The sequence below is a fragment of the Leuresthes tenuis genome, unplaced genomic scaffold (genome assembly GCF_036924035.1).
Source record: "Leuresthes tenuis unplaced genomic scaffold, fLeuTen1.0.hap1 SCAF_16, whole genome shotgun sequence".
Taxonomy (NCBI): domain Eukaryota; kingdom Metazoa; phylum Chordata; class Actinopteri; order Atheriniformes; family Atherinopsidae; genus Leuresthes; species Leuresthes tenuis.
The window spans coordinates 3,644,537-3,667,031 of record NW_027325370.1 but is presented as its reverse complement, the minus strand read 5'-3'; the positions used below and the strand labels follow the sequence as shown (position 1 = coordinate 3,667,031).

The window sequence follows — 22,495 nt, the reverse complement described above, 5'->3', positions numbered from 1 at the left end:
TGGTTACGGCTAAAGCTGCGAGACCTGTTCTCGAGAGCATCCGGATGCAAGGAGATGACGGGGAGTCATGCGGCTGCGGATGCTCTGTTTAGTGTCAACACAGGAAGGTGACACGATAATGACGCAACAAAAAGTCATCCGTTAATCTCAGTTTCCAGCCTTCACGCTCAACTAAGCCGACAATCACCTGGCAGCCTGATTTGAATGAAAACGAACATTTTTCTTATGCAAACACACTTATGATGGTGCTCTTTAGCGCTCTCGATGCATATTCCTGTTTGTTGTATTTGTTGGACGGTTTCTTAAAGAAAATATCTAAATGAATCCGTGTAACTCAAATGCCGCCCCCATGTCTGCAGGTGTCTTTAAGGAAGGACCTTGAGAGCCATGACTTTGGTTTCAGTGTATCAGATGGGCTCCTTGAAAAAGGGGTTTACGTGAATATGATTAGGCCAGACGGCCCAGCTGACCAGGCGGGTTTAAAACCTTTCGACCGCATACTTCAGGTACTGTTGGTGAATTTGTGAAGAAGAAAAAAACAGTAAATAAAGAGATTAATTAAAAGTGACGGTGTCTTGTAGACATAGAAGCCCAAGAACCTAAAGTGTAGTGCTTTTTGTAAGAGAATAAAAACTTTTGGGGGGGGGGAAAGGACATTTTTCAAGTAGAACATTTATAGTAATTCTTTTTCAGCTTCTTGCAAAAACAAACCACGTTAGTTTTCTTCTAAATTCAGAGTCCTTGAGTGGAAAGCAGGTTTCACATGGGGTTGTTTTTGGGAGGACAGCTTTCAGGTTTTCTAGCCATTCCTCCAGAGGAATGTGACACAAATTGAATCTTAATTGAGTTGGTTGGGATCTTCCAGGTGAACCGTGCGAGGACCAGGGACTTGGACTGTTGTCTAACTGTGCCCCTAATTATGGAGGCCGGAGACTGCCTGGATTTGGTCATTAGCAGGAATCCACTGGCAGCGGCAGACTCAGAGCTGCCCAGCGACTGTGACGACCCTTCAAACTCACTGTTCTGCTTTGCCAACCACAGGACCAACAGCATCGCCCTGTGAACGCAGAGTGCTGGGACCCCCCCACACACACACAACACCACACTTTTGTCACTCTGTACCTCAGACAGCGCTTCATGCTCACAATCATTACACAGAGCTTCTGCAAAAACGACCACACTCTGCCTGAAAGCATCTCTCACTCAGTCAGAAGCGCATGTGTTCACAATTGCCACTTTCAGCCACTGCTGTGGCTTCAGAACAGACACCCCCCCTCACCCCTCACCCCCCCACATGCAGGGTTGTATAACAGAGGAGTCATAGCTTCTGATGGGGCCAGGAAGCCAACGCGCATGCCTCAGCTCTGGGGCAAATCACACGCTGCACACGTTCACTGCATAAATTTTACTTTAATAAGCTTCGTGTTCTCATCAGCCGTTTTTGGTTTTGCACACAGGATGCAATGCTTTGTATGCATGTAAAACAGAACACAGGGTGTTTGTGAACTCGAGGTTCAGGGCACGTTGCACCTATTTGAGTTATTTCAGCCAGGACTTGGCACACTGCCTTCCTTTTCCAGCCTTTACCCCGTATTGCCTGCCCTAGAGAGGGGACAGGGCCTCCAAATAGACAGAATGCCCTCTGATACTTGCCAACTATCACGAACTGTGTTAACTAAATGTACTAAAGCCTGTTATATCTTAAAACCACAAATGCTTATGAGGACACGCTAACTGTTACTTTTAAATAGTCTTTTGCTGCATAGTTTTATTGTTTAATTCTTTTTAATGGTTCCTGACACACATTTCTAAAGATTTTTTTCTCAGTTTCACGTTTTTGCACATTTTGTAACACTGATTCTGCACAAAACCCACTTTTGTCTTTTATGCTGTAAGAGTTCACATCTCACCCCGGCCTCCTTCCTTTCACTGTTCGAGTCGCCTAATGTGCATAAGCATGTTGAGCATGCATAATGTTTGTCCTCAGGAGTTGGCTATAATCTGGCTGTAATCTGCAGCCTTCAACAGGATTTTTGGGAGAATACACCCGTATTTTTATTTCTTATAGCGACACAGCAGAAACGCGGCCTACTGATTTGGTTTCATGGTTGGCTGATGTTGTGCCATAGCAGCGCTGTCCCGTTTATAACGGCCTCAGAAGCCAATTATAAATTGGGACGATAACCTTGTTATTTCAGACTTATGTCTTCTATTAAATGTCATTGTGTACAGAGGCCTATTTTTAAGGTTTTATATAAATTATTGTACTGCAGCTTTATTTAACTGTAAAGTACATCATATGCAGTACTTTTTCCTCCTTTACAGTATCTGCACATATGATGTATCGTCATGCAAGCTGTGATGCAGAATGTGGTTGTGCTTTATTTATTTTTTTGGATTTGTTTAAACTTTCTTTCTTAATGTGTAATTGGTTCAAAAGAACCGCAAAGATTTATTGGATATCTTATTTTTGTTAATCTATTGTCCAGTAAGACCTGTACCGAATTCTTTTTTTTGACAATAAAGTTATCGGACCATGAATTATCAGCTCTGGTTTGAGTTTAGTTTGGCTCTCTTCACTGAGGTTACTCACACTGCAGTCTGGGAAGTCATCGGCTATAATCTAATGGCGATGCCTCCGAGAGCAATGGCCAATGGACCGGATTTACTAATGATCTGCATCAGCGCAAACCTTGTTTTGCCTGCTGGCCTTGTTGCATATGTATTTTGGGGAGTTTGCGAGAGTAAATCAGTTATGCAATGTTATTTGTTAAGGTTTGTGATATGCAATGTGCTGCAGGTTGCAGCATTATCTCTGGCTGGGAAATATTTTGTAAATCTTGTGGGTTAAGTGGCTGCAATAGCTGCTGCGAGAAGGAGAGACGGATGGGAACAGGGCCCATAGTATCATTTATTTTATATATATATATATATATATATGTATATCAGCCATTGTTCCTAAATGTTCAGAAACTGTGGGATGAAGGGCTGTAATGTATTCAAAGAAAAGGAAAAAAAGAAGCTATGCTTCACATAAATAATGCATATATACAGCTCTTTCACCCCTTTCATTTCCTGCTCCACCATTTGGTAAATTTCTGAGACCACAGAAAGTCAAAATAACAGCTTTTTGGCCGATGACCCATTCCCTCCATCCCAGCTCTCTCCTCTGCAAGGTTTTCTTTCTGGAGAACGGTAGTAGTCAAGAACTCTTGAAGAATATATGAGGATAAAGCTGAGAAGGCTGGATTTTCCTGCTTTTCGCTGGCAGCGTGACTTGGAAATCTGCTACAAATCAGAATTGCTCTCTGAATGAGACGTTTTCACTTCAAAAGGGACCCAAATAAGTCCAGGGTTGTTTTTTGGGAGTTTTTGAATGTATGCTCTGAAGTGCATTGTTTTTTCTTGGTTCCTGGTTATGTTTAGCATGAAGCCTCTCATTTTGTCTGGGTACCACACCTGAAATCTGCAGAGCCTGGATAATTATGGGACAAGTAGATGTTAAACGTGCCACTTCAACACTACTGACCGATCAATTCTTAATAGTAATCGAGTATTAAAAATGATTTTACTGGCAAGATATTCAGCTTCGACTCGTGGCTTGCGTTGGGTGTCAGCAGCCACTTCAGGAGGCATCCATGTAGGTATTCCCCATAAAGCCCGTTGCTAATTGTGTTAGCGGTACGGATGGAAATGTCTCCATTTTGCAGGTTTGACAGCAATTAATGCAGAAAAAACACAAGTAAATCCAATGAAAAATAGGTTTATTTTATCTAGACAGAAATGATGCAATGTGCACCTTGAAGGGGAAAACTGAGACAAAAATACTTTGGTACGTTTGGATATCCAAGTAGCACAAGCAGCAAGGTTCTGTGGTGGCTCCTGCACATGCTTCAGGAAAATAGTTGCATCAGATTTTGTATCTAACTACACGAGTTGTTTCAGTATCAAATTCATCATGTGTTTTACACGGGCAGAGAATGCCACTGCTCCATTTTATCGTGTAACCTGGGTTCACAATGACTGATATTAATAAACCCAGTTGGTGAGCTTTTCTGTGACATAATCAATCCAAGGTGGTGTTCAAATGTTGTACAGTATAAAATTGTTACAAAAAGGCATATGTGATTTACAAACAATTCACATTCTACAAAACAAATATAACCGAACATTATAAACTAGAATTCAGTGGTAGTTCTGCAGAGCACGCCTGCTATTGAAATGAGCACAACGGAGAGAGCTGTCAGGTTGTTTAGAAAAGAAAAGAAAAGAAAAGTTATGAGCTGATGTTCTCACAGATCCCACTAATGATTAGAAATCTGAGCTTTCGATGTCACACTTCTACTCTGTTTCACGTTTGCATTACAAGTAGATTTTCTGTATCAAAGTTTACTATATCAAAAGTTAGAAGCTAGAAATAATTCTTCCTGACATGTTGCAAATGTAAATGCAATACCTTGCACAATAAAAACGAACACTACAATAAAGGTGAAACGACTTATAAAGTGCAAAGAGAGGTTTCAATAAATGCACTGGGGCTGACTATAATAGTCACACAGGCAGTGTACAAATACTCTAAAAATGCCACTTCCCTTTTCTTTCTAAACTGTTTTCCTCTTTAATTGTTTGTCTTATTATTATTTTTTTCAGGATCGAGCTTTTGTTGGATGCATTTCTCAGTATTTGACCAAGGCCTTGTTCAACATGTAACTTAAAAAGATATAAAGCAAGATTAACACTATACACTGCATACTGCTACTTAATGTGTTATGAATATGTACTCTGAGATATGTCACTTTTGCTGCTAGCAGAGGTACATCCACTTTCATTGTCACGCAAAAACAACCAGAAGAAATTAGAGGTTAACTGGGGCAGCGAGATCATGAGAGGCTGTTTGGACATCTTTTCTTTCACAGATCATTTCTAATTTTGTTAGCTGAATTTATGTATATATGAGAGTATTTTCCTCTTCCTTCCTATTGAAACAAAACATAGCAAATGCCTCATCTCTCCAGAATCAACAGAAAGGTATTAAATATTGAACATGTTCTATTTTAAAATACTGCCTAGACTGATATCAGTGCCAACTACAGCAACAACAATTGTAACATTAACAACAATATCAATAGAGTAAAAAATGGAAAAAAAAAAAAGAAAGAAATTACAGGAGAAAAAATTACAACAATAATATATATATATATCTCTTAATATAAATCAAACCCGAGTAATTCTAATATGAATATGTTGAACAATGTAAACCTACCCTTATCAAAGTTAGCAAATATGATAACACAGAAAGCACATCAATCTTATTCCTCTCACAGAGAGCGCTCACATCATTGTTTCCACAATGGTGTGGGTGGGCTTGATCAAGCCATTGTTCCCATTTGGGTCCAGGGGCTGTGTCAGCTCGCTGCACTTCAAAGTGTACTCCTTCGGCCGAGAGCTCACGCCCGTCTTCGCTGGTGCTGCCACTGCTTTGATCCTCTGAGGGAAGGACATGAAACATTGGGTTGATGATCTTTAGAAACGGGGCCGGTTTAAGGCTCAAAATGTCAGTTATCACGTTTTAAATGGCAGACGTCTGCAGAAGATTCGAGCCGTGTTAATTTAACAAAATAAGAGAAGAAGCGGCCTCAGAAATTCTATTTGCAGGTCGTTTTTGATTTTCGGAGCGGGATATCCACCCCTCACTTCTCTCCACCTTCACCCTCTCACTCAAATGTGTTCACTGGGATGCCACCTGTGCAACAAGTCCAGTCGTGACATTTCCTCGCTGCTAAATATTCCACAGCCAGCTGTCAGTGGTATCATAACAAAGTGGAGGCCATTGGGAACGACAGCAACTCGGCCACGAAGTGCTCAGCCACGTAAGATGGCAGAGCGGGTCAGCAGATGCTGACGTTCATAGAGCTCAAAGGTCACCAACTTTCTGCAGAGTCAGTCGCTGCAGACCTCCAAACTTCATTTGGCCTTCAGATCAGCTCAAGAACAGTGCGTAGAGAGCTTCATGGAATGGGTTTCCATGGTAACTGCATCCAAGCCAAACATCACCAAGTGCAATGCAAAGCGTCGGATGCAGTGGTGTAAAGCTGCCGCCACTGGACTCTAGAGGAGTGGAGACGCGTTCTCTGGAGTGACCAATCACGCTTCTCCATCTGGCAACCTGATGGAGGAGTCTGGGTTTGACGGTTGCCAGGGGAACGGTACTTGTCTGACTGCATTGTGCCAAGTGTAAAGTTTGTTGGAGGGGGGATTATGGTGTGGGGTTGTTCTTCAGGAGCTGGGCTTGGCCCCTTAGTTCCAGTGAAAGGAACTCTGAATGAAAGAGATTTTGGACCATTTCATGCTCCCACCTCTGTGGAAACAGTTTGAGGATGGCCCCTTCCTGTACCAACATGACTATGCACCAGTGCACAAAGCAAGGTCCATAAAGACTGGATGAGCCAGTTTTGACAGTTTGTCCTGACCTCAACCCGATAGAACACCTTTGGGATGAATTAGAGCGGAAACTGAAGCCAGAGCTTCTGTTCAACATCAGTGTCTGACCTCACAACTGCGCTTCTGGAAGAATGGTCAAAAAACACCATAAACACCCCTAAACCCAGCCCAGAAGAGTTGAAGCTGTTATAGCTGCAAAGGGTGGGCCCACGTCATATTAAACTCATAAGAGTGGGATGTTACTTAAGTTCATATGCGTGTGAAGGCAGATGAGCCAATACTTTTGGCATATAGTGTGTAAAAGATGGGCTTGGGCTGACTTTAGTGCAGGAATAACTCTTAACAGACAGGGTCTATGAGCTGTGGCCAGTAGAGCAGGTTATTGGTCACAACAACAATCACCTTATAGATCACTTTTTCATCTAAATCTTTGCAAGAAAGTCTACCTTAAAAAACACAGTATCAACTCACCTCAATCAGAGGTCCCTCAGATTGTAAGATCTTAATGACCATCACCATGGGGATGCAGATCATGGAGGTCAAGGCCAAAAACCAGCCTAGGCCAATGGCCCAGTCAGGGTACTCATAAACCTTGTTGTAGGTCAAGGGCTTGTACTTCACCAGGGAGAAGACAAAGCAGCCCTGCAAAACAAACACATGCTGCATTTAGAACAAGCCTCCCCCTATGACCTGAAAAGTTCACCTATCAACATTTGCCACATGTCTTCATTGATAGCATCTTCAACCCCTCCCCCCACACGACAGTAACTCTCTCACCATGCAGAGGACAGGAGTGATTATGGTCCAGCTCCACTTCATCCATGGGTTTGGTCTGTAGCCAATCATATCCTCCACTGCGTCATAGAAATTGTCAGCTCCTGTCCAACACAAAGAAAAAAAGAATAAACGGACTTTGTGCTGCGTGTTTTTGCCAAGTAAGTAGAGCACATAAGATAGCATCGTTTTTTATTGAACATTGTTTCTAATTGCAGAATGACCTTCACATCTACCTGCACAGATGAGCAGGTTTATGAGCCCTTATCTGTGCTGTTTACTATACACTGCTGCATATCTTTCCACTGGGTCATGCTTTCTATAATACATACATGTAGTAGTTCCACATACTGCTACAAACACTCGTGGTTTTATCTTAATAGGCCATCAGTCCTCCTCCCTGGCTGACTATTAACTGTACTTCAGTCATGTGCTAAACACATGGGTTACGTTTGCTGTTGTTGTGCATTTTCATTTGTCTTTTAGAGTGAATATTGAGCAAAGTCTCTGAGAAATACAACAAACAATAGAAGCTGCAACCAGATTTGCATTAATGACATCCGAGACAATCTGGCAATGCTTTCTTTTAACACCTTGTAACATAATGTAACACACTGTGAGCGAAAGAGGGATGTTTGTCCTCCTCTTTTCTAATTTAGTACTTCGGTTTGTCTGCCATTTCAAAATCAAAAACATGTTTTTTCCACCCCCTAAATTAAAGTTTGAGCTTTCTAAAATAGACCCAGTGTCTTGGACTTAAAAAAGTCCACTTCTCATACCACAGCCTTGTACTTTGTAACTGCATTATCAGCGTTTCAACCCTTGAGGGGTCCCAACCCCACATAGACAGAGTCTCCATTCTAAAGCAACAGTTCTGTGGGATTCAACCACTACTGTATCAAATGACACAACAAAGCTTTGGCTTTCAACCCATTTCAGACTTTTGTCTTTGGGCTAAATATTTTTGACTCGTTAATCGTGGCAGTGTATAATCTGGTGGGAGGCAACTCTGGATAGCCAATCACAATCCATCTCGATCCCCTCACAGCCTCAACACAGCCTTGCAGTTAAACTTATTTATTACTGACAAGTGAAACGCCCACACCTTTGTTCACCTCAATAAACATCCTTTGGGTCTTTCTACAAAACTCTTGTGAATCGTTACTTAAAATGATACAGTTATACTCGTTTCCACTTACCATAAACCCAGGCTACAGCAATGCATTCGAAGAATGCAACCCACAAAAGGCACACACCACTGGCTGCATAGTAGTCAAAGAGCTGAAACACATACATGCCACCCTGAAGAAAGAAAAGACAAAATGGTGCGTTAATTATCTCTTTGTGTGGCAGGAAAGAAAGTCAACAAGATAGAAGGGAGTATGAAGCAGAGCGTGTTGGGATGTTGGACACAAAAGTGCTGGCACCCGACCAATTGAGGCAGAGTTCAACAGGTGTCGAGACGTCATTGAAGCATCGCTAAATGGAAAACGGCATTCCAAATCTTTCCATTCGGACATGCAGGATGTGACTTGTCAGTGTGGTAGGAAGCCATATTTGGTTGTAACAACGAAGCAGCAAACAGGCATGTGGAAAGTCTGCTGCGTTATCTCTCCGGTAAATCCAAATACACAGTCTTGTTTCCTTTGCAACACACAATAAGCTGCAAAAGCAGGAGCACAGAGACTTACTTTCGTTACCATGGCGAGTCCCAGGATATAGCTTATGAAACACATCACTGCTATGAAGATTTCTCGGCGATAACCCTTCCTGAGGACGGATGGATAGAGATCCACAATAGAGGTGATCTGTCCTTCCACTTCAACAAACTGTGAGGACAAAAGCAACTATTAAGTTCTCAGTGTAATAAAGAAAAAAGGAAAATCAATGTGTGCAAGCCTCCACAAGCCAGTGATTAGAGAAAGAGAGCCGTCTTTGTTGGACAGTAATGAGAGTTTAAACAAGGCTTCTCTCTGCAACACTGGTTTGTTGCTAGCTGAGCCCAGCAGAAACAAAACGACAGTGAATCACTGTTTTCCTGTCTCTGTAACTCTTGTGCTCCCGTGTGCCTCCTCTTTGCTTTATGAACTACATAAAGTCACGTTAAAATGATGAAATTGGTTCCATGCACTAATAACGCGCTCTGTTATTACACAACACCGAACAAAACCTTCTTATATAACAAAGGCATGTGTGTGTGTAAACTATGTAAACTATACACGGCATGCAGGACTATAAATCTGCAAGAAATCTATGGTTAGAAAATGCAGCCACCCACATGCAAACACACAGTGAGCCTGTTTCTCTCATGGAAATAGTTGCACTTGCATGACCATTTACATGTACTCAAATTTAGAGCGTCGGCCTTGGTTGGCCTTCACTTAGCTGAGATAGGTAGCTGGCAAAGAGAAGGACTGACTTAGTACTGGAGTAGAATTACACTTGGAGGCAGGAAATGTGATATAGCAAGAGAATCTCTTGGCAATGCACTTGTGTTTTGTCTCCCCAGATTATCCTGTCTTCATCAGAGCTCTGTTTCGTATCAACATTGGATGACTTGCATGAAGTCCCCGAATTTCTGAAAACGTAACTTATCTGATACCTCCGGGGACGTTCGATATGGATCAGACAGACACTGTATGTGTTTTTCACATTAGGGCTGGCAGTAGCCAACAAATCCAAGGGACCTAAAGGAAGTCTGCCTGAAGTTTATCAGTTCCTGCAAAAACACTGACCTGGCTGTCGAGGCCCAGAAGCAGCAGCATGATAAAGAAGAGGATGGCCCACAGGGTTGGCATCGGCATCATGGACACAGCTTTAGGGTAGGCAATGAAGGCCAAGCCAGGACCTGGAAAGAGAACAGAGTGGGGATGGGGAGAAGGGTCAAAAGACATGATTAACTCTTCTGTCTGATGTCAGCTTGGACGACAAACAAAGGGGGTCAGAAAATGATGTCTAACTCGTCTAACTGGGGGTATACTCCACATTCAGTGTGGCCAGAAAGAATGATATGAGATCATTCCAACATTTGTACTTAGTGGACCAAAACTGTTTTGTGGCTGTTGTGAAATAAAAAATATGTTTAAAGGTGTCCTGTATGATGTTACATGCAAGTCAAACATCAAAAAACAATATACAGCGTGTCATACTGCGTTTTCTAAAGTGTACATAGTATGCAACATTATGGAATATTTCTACTCCACAAACAGATGTTTTGCTTCTGTTCATTATCTATGGAGAAACCACACTGACACATGTTTGCAGTTCTGATGGCATTTCATACAGTTACGTCCCTGTCCCTACATGCACAGAACTACCATTCATTTTGAACATGAGTTCATCGTTATGTCTGTAAAAGCACTTTGTAAGACACTGGACTGCATTTTGGTACTTACTGCGTTCAGTGACAATAAGCTGAATGTAATCTAACATCATCTACACAAAGAAGACCACTTCAGCAGGATAGAGTAACAGCATCAGACACAGAGTCACCAACTGGATTTCATTTGATCATTTGAGCAGAAGTTACCACTTACTCATTTGTTCTGTATTTCAAAATGTGATTAAATACGTATTCTAATACATATTCCAACAAGACATCACAATTGTCTTCAATTTTGCAAGAGTTGTATTCTAACTGAACAGGACAAGCGTGCTAAAACAAGTCACATATCCTTCAGCCCACATAGCCCACATAGGAAATACAGCGAGACAGCAAGAGAACCACCTCAATAAATCCACAGCCGGTTAACAGAACTGAGTTTGCCATGCAGTGCTGCTGGTCAGGAATATCAACTCAGGGTGCCAGTCCACATTTACATACAGTACAGGGCTAATCTTCTTAGCAATGCCCTTGGTCAGAAAGATATGGAGCTACTTAATGGCGTGAGCGAGTTGAATGTGGGTCATGTGCACACCTGGTGCCACCGAACACCTTAACAGTGACGACGGACCGATAAAGGAGCTCCTTAACACCCCAGCTCATGGTGTAGGTAAGGCACACAACACTTGACGGGTGTCGTGTAATCTGTCCACAGAAAACAGGGAGCAGGTTTCCCACTGAACGAACAATTCTGTTTGTTTCAGGCTCTTATTCAAGGAGTGTGCAATTGCCGATTAACCTCTACTTTTGGGCATCATTGTGTCCGATACTGAGATAAAAACACACTACTTTTCTTATCTCTTTTAAATAATCTAGAAATGTTTACATTTCCAATTGCCTTTTCTTCATTTTTTCTTTTTTTTTTGGCAGCAGTGCCCACCATCACTGTGCCATCACCTTGGACCCTCGTACCTGACTCTGCCACATCGGCAATGTCCACCCCTTGTTCTTGTGCCATGAAGCCCAGGACGGAAAATATTGCGAAGCCAGACACAAAGCTGGTACCGCTGTTGAGGCCTCCCAGCAGCAAACAGTCCCTATGTCACACATATGTCATGGAGGTTGTTAATGAACACAAGCGGAACCGAAGTTCCCATTTTCTTTTCACGCAACCATCTCTGACACGAGTTGCTGTCACTACTACAGTCACACTCCTCCCAGCGGAAACGCTACTCACCTGTAGCAGTTGTATCTGTACTTGTTGTAGCTTCCCAGTGACGTCATGGCGCCCAGGCAAATGGCATAGGAGAAGAAAATCTGCGTTCCCGCGTCAATCCACACCTGAGGAGACAGAAGTGATCAAAACAATTAGCTGAAAGATGCAATAAAACTACATTCATACCAATCGAACCTCAACACATGTGAACCCTCTTACACAGGTATTATTAGCTATGGCTATATATAATAGCTAAAATAGCTAATATATTAGCCATGGCTATATATAATGGCTAATATAGCTAATATATTAGCTATTGCTTTTAACGCTAATTAACCTGTAGCTTTGGTTATAAAGGTGAAAAATAACTCAATTTATTTGCCTGTGGAATAATTTCTATGTAAAGGTTTCTGCATGAATTTTCCAGGACAAATGAAAAGAAATAGGGATGTAAGCTAGCTCCTAAACATCTATCTTCCATCCCAGCAGTGAGCAACTCAAGCTAACATTAGCTTAGAAATGGTGACTGAGTCCCAGGGTAACCAGACTCAAACACAAGTTAAGTGAATTTGGATAATGTAGTTCAGTTATGTTCATTTCAGAATAAAGCTTTCAGTTAATCGTACTTCTTATTCCTTTACTCCCCCCCCCCCCCCCCCCCCCACACACACGTGTATTTGGTTTGTTGTTAGCTATTCAGCTGTATTCTGTTGATTAATTTCCCTTCTTGTAAATATACTCCATTTGTTTGCTGTATTTTCAAATCTTCATTGCACCAGTCATTTGTTACTGGTTCTGTTCCTCAAACTGCCAACATTACGATTTAATTTTGGTCTGTTTGGGTTTTTTAAATTTCTTTTCCATGAGTTTCATTTTAGCTCCTTTAGATCAATTTGTCTCTCTCCTGCCTTCTGCTTAATATTCAGCGCATTCCTACACTGTTGATAGCAACAAGATGTTGTCTACATTGGCAAAATGGCTAACAATATTATTAAATATAACTTTGAATTACACATAGCATCTAATTAGTAAGAGGTGATGTTGATTGAAATAGGATTACAACACCTTTAAACATTTCAAGTGTAGTTGTTTCTAGTTGCTGTGCTAAGATAAGCTAACGGCCCACTGCCTGTAGCTTATTTTTGCTATAAAGGACATGAGAAATGTACCTTTTCACTGAAAAAAGATAAAATCATACTGTTTTATTATTTTCTGTATGAACATAATGGCCATGTAGCTAGAGCAGGAAGTCATGGAAGTCAATAGTTTTTATACTACCTCTGGATCCTGCAGTCGGGTGAGGTTGGGGTATAGGTAAAATTTGATTCCTTCAGATGCCCCAGGCAGGGTCACACCACGCACCAGCAGTATGATCAGCATTACAAATGGGAAAGTTGCTGTTATGTACACCACCTGGACAGGAAAATAAATCATTAGATATATAATGGGATACACACTTCATTTCTGAGGTCTTTCAAAAGAAACTGAAATAGCTATTTACATGTTTTTAAGCTTTTGTCCATGTCTTTAATGACTGAATGTTCTTGTTTTCTATCACTAAGTGATAGGCAGTTGAATTCCCTCTGCACAAAGTGTACCTTTCACACTTGCGTGCCTAATGGAGTGTAATGCAATTACGCTGTGTGAAAACTTTTCACTTCCTGAACTGCAGTCTGGTTAAACACCACTGCAGCTCTCATGTTACAGAACTGACCCTACCATTAGAGAAATACCTCTCATAGTTCTTAACATGGTAAATAGTTTCCCTCAAAGAGCTGCTCCGGCTGACTGTGACTCAGTTTCTGTCCTGTTAACAGAAACAAAGACAGGGCACAGGAGCGACTCACATCTGCTAACGGTCGACAGTGAGTCTGGCCAAGAAGTAACTTCCAAGACAACGTGGAGGCTTGTGTCTCTAACAGCAACTTAACAACTTTAACCTTATTTCCAAGCATGTGGGTTTTCCCTGAGCAGTGTGTGTTTTATCACTGGCAGGGATAAAAAAGTAAAAGGCAAACAACATCCAGGCAACATAATAAGTACAGGATGTGTCTCCGCCTCAGCACTCACTTTCCCAGTGGACTTGACTCCTTTCCAGATACAGAAGAAGCAGATAACCCACACTGCCAGGAGACACACAGCTAAGTCCCACTTCAGGGGCCCTATGTCTTCAATCCCAGAGGAGATACTGAGGACATTGCGTCTGCAGAGGAAACAAAGAAGCCCAACATGTTAAGGATAGTTTGTAAAATTTTAAAAAGAAGGGGGCATTTCAAATACGTACACCAACGTTAGAGCCTCACCATGAGAAGCTAAATCAAAGTACAACAAAGGAAATCAACATGCACATGCCCTGTCCTTCCAGTGCTGGTCTTTTACTTCTGCCAGCCCAGAGTCTGAATACTAAACTGTTTGGAAAATATTCGGACTTGGACTCTTCAAGAGTCTAATACAACATAAACACTTCTGATTTATAGCCATTTATTACGATGAACAGGATCAAGTTTGAGACTTTTCACAGAGCAGATGTAAAAATAGGTTTTCTAGTCAGTGTTTCAGTCTCGGCTGGCGACTAAAGCCAAAACATTGAGCCGTATTTAATCTATGAAAAGTGCAGTACAAATAAAAGTTTCTGATGAATTACTGGAAAAGTAGACTTTCATAAAAGTGAACTGTACCATGCAGGAATGGTGCCTGTTCAAACACATTTACGCAAGCAAGATAAAGAGGCTGTGTTACTTTACTGTGTGTGTGTGTTGCCAGTGAATACTTACTCCCAGAACTCTGTGACAGGGGAGGTAAAGTTGGTAATATTGGCTGCCAGCCAGAGGGTCTTGTTCTTGCGGACTGTGTCCTCTATACAGTGCTCCGTGTTCCAGGGCTGGTTACATTTTGCCCAAGGGAGCTCAGGCTGAAAGCACTGGAAGAGGTAGTAGAGTCCCCAAGCCAAGATCACGATGTAGTAGATGTTCAGGAGCGATACGATCACGATGGAAGCATAGCCGATACCTGCAGACAAGACAAGAGAGCAGGAAAAATAAAGCCCTGCTCAGTCACTGCATCTTTTCGTTTCACATTTGAACTTTTTGGTTTAAACCTGCAGAGTTTAAATGGGTTTTTGCACCGCTTCGGAACAGCAAAAACATAGTATCAAGTGGCAAACTTGTTAGTTGCCTTTTTTATAGGACACATCCACCAAATACAAAGTAACACTCAATATAAGATAATGTTTGTTTGGAACTTAAGCTAAAAACTTGTCTTTTTAGCTTCTTACTGCTACAGTTTGCTCCCCAGCTGGTCACTAACTGTGTCTCTCAGTTATTGCTGTGTAGTCAGAGTGAATAGAAACAGTTAGGATGCTAGGATGGTGTCATCCCCATCAAAGCAACTTTCACCTACAACTACTCGTGTTGATTAAACTCTCATGTTGTCATTGATTTAGCTTCTAAACTTTAAACTTCCTGCAGTGTTGTACTCGTTTATTCCTTAAAAGGTTGGCTGCAGATGGGGGTTCAATGCCACCCACTATTGACCACACCCGACCACACCCATCTGGGATACTGAGGGGTGAACTCTGTTTTTTAAACTTCGAAAGTGGGCTAAAGCTAAAAAGGGGGGGGCCGTCCAAAGCTTGAAACGAACTTTCAACTGTTCTAACGTCCTTGGTGTATTTATGTTATTTTTAGATGACTTTGCCACGAACCTGAACACAGAAATCCCTGGTGCTCGTCCACCACTCCAGAGTATTTTTAAACTCATCATCTCTGTCACCCCCACCTCCTCATTCCCACATTCCAAATGCAGTATGACCAGCACGTCAGTGCTTGTGACAGGTGTGCATGCGTGCATGTGTGTACTTCGTAGTGTGCTGCTGGCGAGCTGTGAATAAAGTTGTGGATTTGGAGGGAAAATAAAGAGGGGGTCTGTTTTATCGTCCAGTTTCTGCTAAGCTAAGCCAGACACTGCAGCAGATGGAGGGGGGGGGCGCTTTAAAATGCTGTTTAAATGGAGCCAATCGGCAGCTGTGTAGTGTCCTCTTCTTTCACGACACTTCCCTTGTGTTAACATGAGTAAGGGTGTAGTGTCAGCTGCTGAGGGTGCGGTGCCCCTGAGCTTGTCTACAGTTGTCACTCATAGGTATCGTAAAGTATGTAAAGGCAGCGAGAAGCTCAAGACGGCACCGTCCAGTATTTCTAATCTCCCCAGAGCCAAACAAAACTAATAGACACAGACGGTGGGAAAAGAAAAGATTTTCATGCAGATCTGCTGCGTGGCAACCCGATGTTTCTGTTTTTGTTCCTGGCTCTGTTACCGTGGCAACCAAGAAGCCTTCAGTCCGTCGCATTCACCAGATCTGCAATCCAAGGGTAATCCTCTGCTCTGAAGCGACTTCGTGCACACTGTGTCCGTGGTGCTTTGTTTATGCTCACAGAACTGTGTGCGTGTACTTTCCCCATCATAAACTAGATCCTCTTTGTTCGGTCATTTCAACTTTTAGAAGCTACTTTGAATTGTTGTTTAAGACTGTTTATCCAACCTTAAGTAGAGCTAATGATGGTATGCCAGTCTGAGTGTGTGAGGGGACACCACTGCAGCACAGAAAGTCCAAATGATGAAGGCTGGACCGAAGATCAGGGCAGAAATCTTGTTCAGACAAGTGGGGCCTTTACACGGCATTAATTATCAAATTAAGCTGTCAGGGAAGATTAGTGCTGGGATGCGGAGCTTTTGTTCATTTTTCTGTGGGTGGAGATGTGTGTGTTTAAGTGTTTGGACTGACCGGTGAAAATGGGGCAGAGTTTGGCCCAGCAGGTGATGCCTCCTTCAGAGGTGTACTGTCCAAGTGCGACCTCCAGGAAGAACACAGGCAAGCCACCCCCAAACAGGAAGATAGTGTAAGGGATGAGAAATGCACCTGGAATACATACAGGAATCATTTCAGAGTGAGACATCATCAATGCCTCGTCATAACTGTTCATCAGAATCTGATATAATCTCCTGCCTACCTCCACCATTTTTATAACAAAGGTAAGGAAAGCGCCAGACGTTTCCTAATCCAACAAAGCCTCCGGCCACGGAGAGGACAAAGTCGAGCTTACTGGCCCACTTCTCCCTCTGAGGGGCCTTTCCTTCTGCCTCATCCTCAGGCCGGGTGCCTGGGCTCTTCCCAGGTGAAGGTTTGGTGGTGTCCTTATGAAAGTCCTTCAGGCATTGAAGCTTCTCTTTTTGTGCCATGCTGTGGACGGCGTAAAAAAAAAGAAAATAAATACATTGAACACAGGAGACAGAGAGACAAAGAGAAAGGCAGACAAAGGTGAGAGCGATAACAGACAGACAGGCAGGAGCATTAGTGAGATAATGCTGTGACCTGACTGCGTTACAGCTTGCTGCGTGAGCACATGGTATACAGCACAATGCTGTTAATCTTCCTAATCTGAGCAACTGTATGGAGGTCATTCAGACGAAAGAAATGTCCACAGAACCCTTTTTGCATCGACAGAGAGGGGAGAACTGAGTTAGCCAGTAAACAATTTCCCAAAAGTCTGCAGACGCACGGCAACATTTCCACCATTTTCTCAAATATGAAACCATTCAGCGTTTCCAAAAACAATATCCATTTCATAGCAGTGCACATTCACATCTGTGCAGCCTGCTTTTCAGCTTTACTCTACGTCTCGGGGTGGATCCCCTGCTCAGAGGGGGGCACATTGTCACTGCCTTGGAACAATAAGACCTTGTCTAAAGCTCAGGGACAGTTTTACTTTCTGCTTTCTCTAATGTACTTATGAGTCAGCCTGAGAGAAGCCAAATTTAGTGAGGAGGGGGGGGGGGGGTGAACCATCTACACTTCCAAAGCGAAGGCTGCTCTCAGGAAGCTACGACAGCTTAATTTCACTTGAGTGTTTACACTGTCTGCCTTTCCAAGAAAGACGGGATTTGTTATTGCTGAGCAGAATATCCGATTTCCCCACAAGAGCCAAAGAGGAGAAAAGAAACCTTAATACGACGGGAATAACTGCACAAGACATGCCAAGAAATTCAAATAACGGAAGCTCTCAGCTGGTTTATATTAGAGAGCAAAAGAGGCACAACGACAACGCTTTAATCACTTGTAAGTTACGAGCTGTCTGCGAGCGACTTCCTCTTTTTTGTAGGTTTCTCTAACTTAGAGAAGCAGTTGGCAGAGCAACACCAACCACTTCCCCTTAACTCTTTCAGCCAACTAAAATAAAATTAAGATTGCGGAAGCTGGGACAAATAAGCATGTTCAGATAAGAGTCACGGGACTATCTGGAGTCAGCATGAAGAACGCTTTGAACAGGACAGTAATAACTTGAAATGTAAAGCACTTAACAACAGAATAATGATCATCACAGTGATGATGAAGAATTCTCCCCCTCAGGATATGACACTTTGAACAGAAACCAGCTTTCACATTCCCATTAGGAACCATGTGTCTCCTAATTTGACTTTAACACAGTGCACACTGTGTCCCATCATTTTCGAGGATTTCTCTCTTCCTGTTGAGCCTGATAAGTCAACTCAAACTGCTTTCCACGTTCAAACCTGGTTATGTAACTGGATCAGTTCGTGTCCACTGTTTCTCATCCTGTTTGCCCCCCCCCTCCAGCCTTTATCCCATTCTAACCTTTTACTCGGCATATGTGCCTTCACGTGCCAGCCTGAGGTTGATCTTGGCAGAAACCGTCCATGTGATTCAACTCGGAAATACTTAATGATTCCTTTACAGTAGCAAAGTAAAATAAGGCTTGTTTAATATTGTCTTTCTTTCTCCTGACAACATGAATCATAAAAGACAACAATAAGTCCTGTTGGCAGTTATTTCTTTAATGTATTTAAGCTTTTAACACACAAAAAAAGCCCCAAGCCTCTTGCAACATAGACAAAAACCTTACACTGTTCTTGACCATCCTTCAAAGAGAAGAATCCGACTGAACACATTCGTACCCAGTTATATTAAGTCTAAAAGCAATTTAGAAAACTTACATTTCCTTCATGGCTGCGACTATGTATAGTGTTCCTCTCTCTCAGCTGTCACCATTCCTCTGTACTGAATGCCTTTATGCAGACACGGGTCACAAGAAGTGGAGCTGACAGTAGGGCCCGCCCCTTGGCTAAAGACAATTAAATCCAACATGGAGATTGGATGCAGCGTCGCTGTGACAGACAACTCAGGTACCAACATGGGAGACTGTAAATTTCCACTTCTCGGTACACCCTGCCCACAAACATACACACAGCTCAGTGGTGGGGGACGAGCGAGTGTCACACACACACACACACACACTTCTTATTCATGTTGGACACAGAGAGAACATTTCAGAGCAAGAGGAAGGCTGAGTTGCGCCTTTACTGGGGGTGGATCTTGATTTATGATCTCCAACAAAAGGATAAACTGGGTGTTTTAGTGCCTTTTCATGAATATTTGAAGAATGCTGAAATATGAAGCTCAGATTCACGAGTTTCCAAGCATGGCTGTGTGAAAACTGGATCATTTCTAGCACAGGGTTCTTTTAATCTACCCAGTAACATGCGTTTTATTATCTAAGAAATGTAAACGAGCACAGTATCGGCTTATAACCAAACCTAATAAGGTCATGTATCTTCTCTGCCTGTGCACAGTCTGTTTAGACACCGGTGACTGCTCTGAGGGCTCACAATAGCTGCACAAAAGCTGCAGGCAGCAACAGTCAATTAGCAACTGAGAGATTCCCATTCAGGTTCAGCAGGGTTAAAGGGGAGAACAAAACTCAGGTGATGACAAGATGTCCGTCAAACACACACACCTCGAACACAGCGCCGCTTTCTGAATTCAGATTTCAGCCACGTCATGCTCTGTGTGCTGTCTTTGCCCACAGGCTTGATTTTAAAGATGGTGAACACAGAATTCAATCATTCCCATTCAACTAACGCCTCAGTGAGGCGTGCGCATGCGAGCTACCTTGTGTTGTGCTTGAGAAGATTAAAACACGTAAATATCCTCATTTACAAGAGAAAGATTATCTCAAGGTACTACTTCCTTACATAAAAACAAGTGTAGAGTCCAGTGGATCATTAATCAAATGTTTCTAAACTTTTTTTGTATCATCAGATGATGCTACTCTGAACTATCAAGCTAATGTCTGAGAATGTCACTTTAGCATTGTCAATCAGCTGCTTTTTAAGCACCTGCAGCTAAAAATGGGTCAAGCAGCCCCTTAGTCTTTATCTGCTGAGAGGGTGGATTGGGGTTACACGCCAATCCATCATACTCTGGACACTCTGGACAAGGGAGAGGCAGAACTAGGTTAAGTATGCACCACTAAGCATGAGATATAAGTTAGCAAACGTCTTACTTCATCAGACCTACTATATTACTCACTCACAGGGGTGCAAAATAAACATTTAACCTGTGGTCGTGGAAAGGAAAGGTGTACCTGTGACCAACGGGAGACAACGAACATTTATATTTCTCCAGCATCATGTCACTGGGAATCCCGGAGGCGCTTGAAGGCATCACGCTGGACCTCCAAAACGATCAAACAGAAACGTGGAGCGTCGTCTTATCAGATATAAACACAGGAAACTGGGTTCATAGGCCAAGTCTGCGCTTTTTTATAGCTTAAACATTTACTTAGGCCGTGTTTAGAGCAGGGTTACAACCTGGAGTGTCTTTTTTTACCATTATAATTTTAGCGGATGCCTCGTGGAAATGAAAACAAGGACGCAGTAAATGTCCAAAGAAAAGAGAACAAACCTGTTTTAATCAAGAGTAAAGCGAATCTAAATATGGATGTCAAAAATCTATATCAAATGCGAATAGTTTTGGGTTTGTTTTTTTACTATTACACGTTTCTAACATTAAAACGTTACCTCATTCTCATTTATTCATTCATTCATTCGTGTGGAAAGAAGATACTTAATTACCTGTCCTCTTACTTTTACTAAGCAGCCTGTTGTTCCTGGTGTTGCAGCCTAAAATAGACTTGACTTAAAATAACCTGATCTGTTTTCTTTAAGAGCGCATTGAATCTATGAGCTGATGCGCGTTATTATCAGTTTGAGTGGAAAATCACCAGCTAACAAGTTCTTAAAGCGACAGTCCCCCCTCCGTCATCCCGTCACAGGACTCTCAAACTCAGCGTCACTGGCGGAGATGTTTTCAAGCCATTTAGAAAAGCTGTACCCATCTTGGGGTAATTGTCTGAAAAAGCCCAGGCTTTGTGTGTTTTTATGATAATTTGAGGAGCCAATTTCGAACTAAATGAACTAATAGATTTGTTGATGGTTAAACAGTGAACTAATCCATCTTTTAATGGTTTTTCTTCTCTTTTTACCTCACTGTCTAAGCAGGGCTTCTCTGGACTGCTTAATATTTGGTCCTGGGAAAGAAAACTTGTGTCCCACTGTGCATTTGGATGTTTAAACTTCACACTTGTTTCACAACAGGATGAACAGACCCATTTTTCTTCATCATATAGCTGGAAAAACACTGGTGCATTTAAGTATCTTTAGTGTGCTATGGCATGGCTCCAGTTGCACATTTTAATGGAACTTCTGTAAATTATTTACACGAGTACTTTTCCTGTTGTCTGCAGTGAAAAAGATAATCTCTTCGATGATTCATACAAGCATTTTGCTGAATCATTTGAACCATTTGTCCAGTACTTTGCTTTATGACCAAATACATATAGGAGTGCTCAAATGGTTATCAGTGATCAGAATGAGTCTCGTGACCTGCCTACTCAAGCTTAATCTAGGTCAGTGAAGTGTTGGCTATTTCATTATTCAAATGTTTTATAGGCAGTTAATATTTACGCTATGAAACATATCAAAGCCAAATATCATATGGCTGCTTTTTCTATAAAATCAGACGATTTGCTGCTTTTATCGGTCACATTATTGTCCATTTTCACATATGCAGCGGCAAAAATCCATGTCAGACACGTTGTTATAACCTGAAATCCTCCAGAGTTGGACCAGAGTGGATCCTACACCTTTAATGAAGACTGTTTTTAAGATGACATGCGTTCTATGTACAGTGCATGTAATCGTACTGTTGGCTAAAAAACAGAAAGCAATGTACAGGCAAGCATAAAGAGCAGAAACCTTTCTCAAAATGCCAAATCAGTCGCCTTATGTTCTCAAGAGACCTATCCACTTCAATCCCACACGGGCTAATTCAGACATTTTATTGACTTCATCCAAGGGAGCCGGCGGCACAAGTTCACTCCATATAATTTGGGCATGTTTGCTCATCTGGATCACGTATGGAGGTCCTCTGCATGCAGGATTAATTAAATAACTCATATTTTCTAACTGAAACATTAATAAAATGCATAAGGATTTCTAACCTTTCGTAAAGCCACAGTTATTAACATTAAGTCACATTATTTTCCCCTTTATAAGACATTTTAAGACTGAATTTCCACCATTATGCAATTTGGACGTCACACTGATTCTCTCAGAACCAGTTTCTTGTATTCGCTCTCATTTATATGGAAGCAAACCGCATTAAACCACTATCACTGAGAAAGATTACACAGTAAATGGAGAAACTGCATTAATGAAATAAAACTGAGTTAATCTTGATTAACGGAGCAACAATACCTACAGGCGAGAGCATGGATAATAAGAGGTTTGAAGTGTCATTAAGTTAATTATGAATGATACTTCAAAATAATCTGTGTGCTGCCAACACACTGCTGAACAATATTAGACACGTTGACTCCTTCTCACCA

At 42.0% G+C, this 22,495-nt stretch overlaps 2 protein-coding genes across 7 annotated transcripts in view; one reads left to right on the top strand and one right to left on the bottom strand.

Annotated features, from left to right (window-relative positions):
• Positions 1-10,264, top strand: part of grip2a (glutamate receptor interacting protein 2a) — a 39,509-nt gene extending 29,245 nt beyond the window's left edge. For 3 of the 5 annotated variants that reach the window (XM_072367371.1, XM_072367370.1, XM_072367372.1), the window contains exons 23-24: positions 360-506; positions 866-4,532. In XM_072367371.1, the coding sequence (XP_072223472.1) occupies positions 360-506; positions 866-1,063 (345 nt within the window). In that variant the 3' untranslated portion in view covers positions 1,064-4,532. Of the gene's footprint in view, positions 1-359; positions 4,533-9,724 lie in introns of those variants that run through there. The other 2 variants (XM_072367374.1, XM_072367373.1) reach the window with 2 other exon arrangements.
• LOC140272055 (sodium- and chloride-dependent taurine transporter-like) lies at positions 3,748-20,789 on the bottom strand. 2 transcript variants are annotated; one of them, XM_072367377.1, is made up of 14 exons: positions 20,682-20,789; positions 16,760-16,989; positions 16,534-16,668; positions 14,528-14,762; positions 13,824-13,956; positions 13,032-13,166; positions 11,775-11,878; positions 11,510-11,634; positions 9,951-10,063; positions 8,907-9,044; positions 8,415-8,517; positions 7,219-7,319; positions 6,913-7,083; positions 3,748-5,487 (listed from the first exon to the last, which is right to left on the bottom strand). In XM_072367377.1, exons 2-14 carry the CDS (start codon positions 16,986-16,988, stop codon positions 5,332-5,334), a joined length of 1,878 nt encoding a protein of 625 aa, XP_072223478.1. In that variant the 5' UTR covers position 16,989; positions 20,682-20,789; the 3' UTR covers positions 3,748-5,331. The 2 variants fall into 2 exon arrangements, with proteins under 2 accessions (XP_072223478.1, XP_072223477.1); XM_072367376.1 differs by lacking the exon at positions 20,682-20,789 and adding an exon at positions 18,762-18,869.
• Between the last annotated feature and the right edge of the window lie 1,706 nt (positions 20,790-22,495).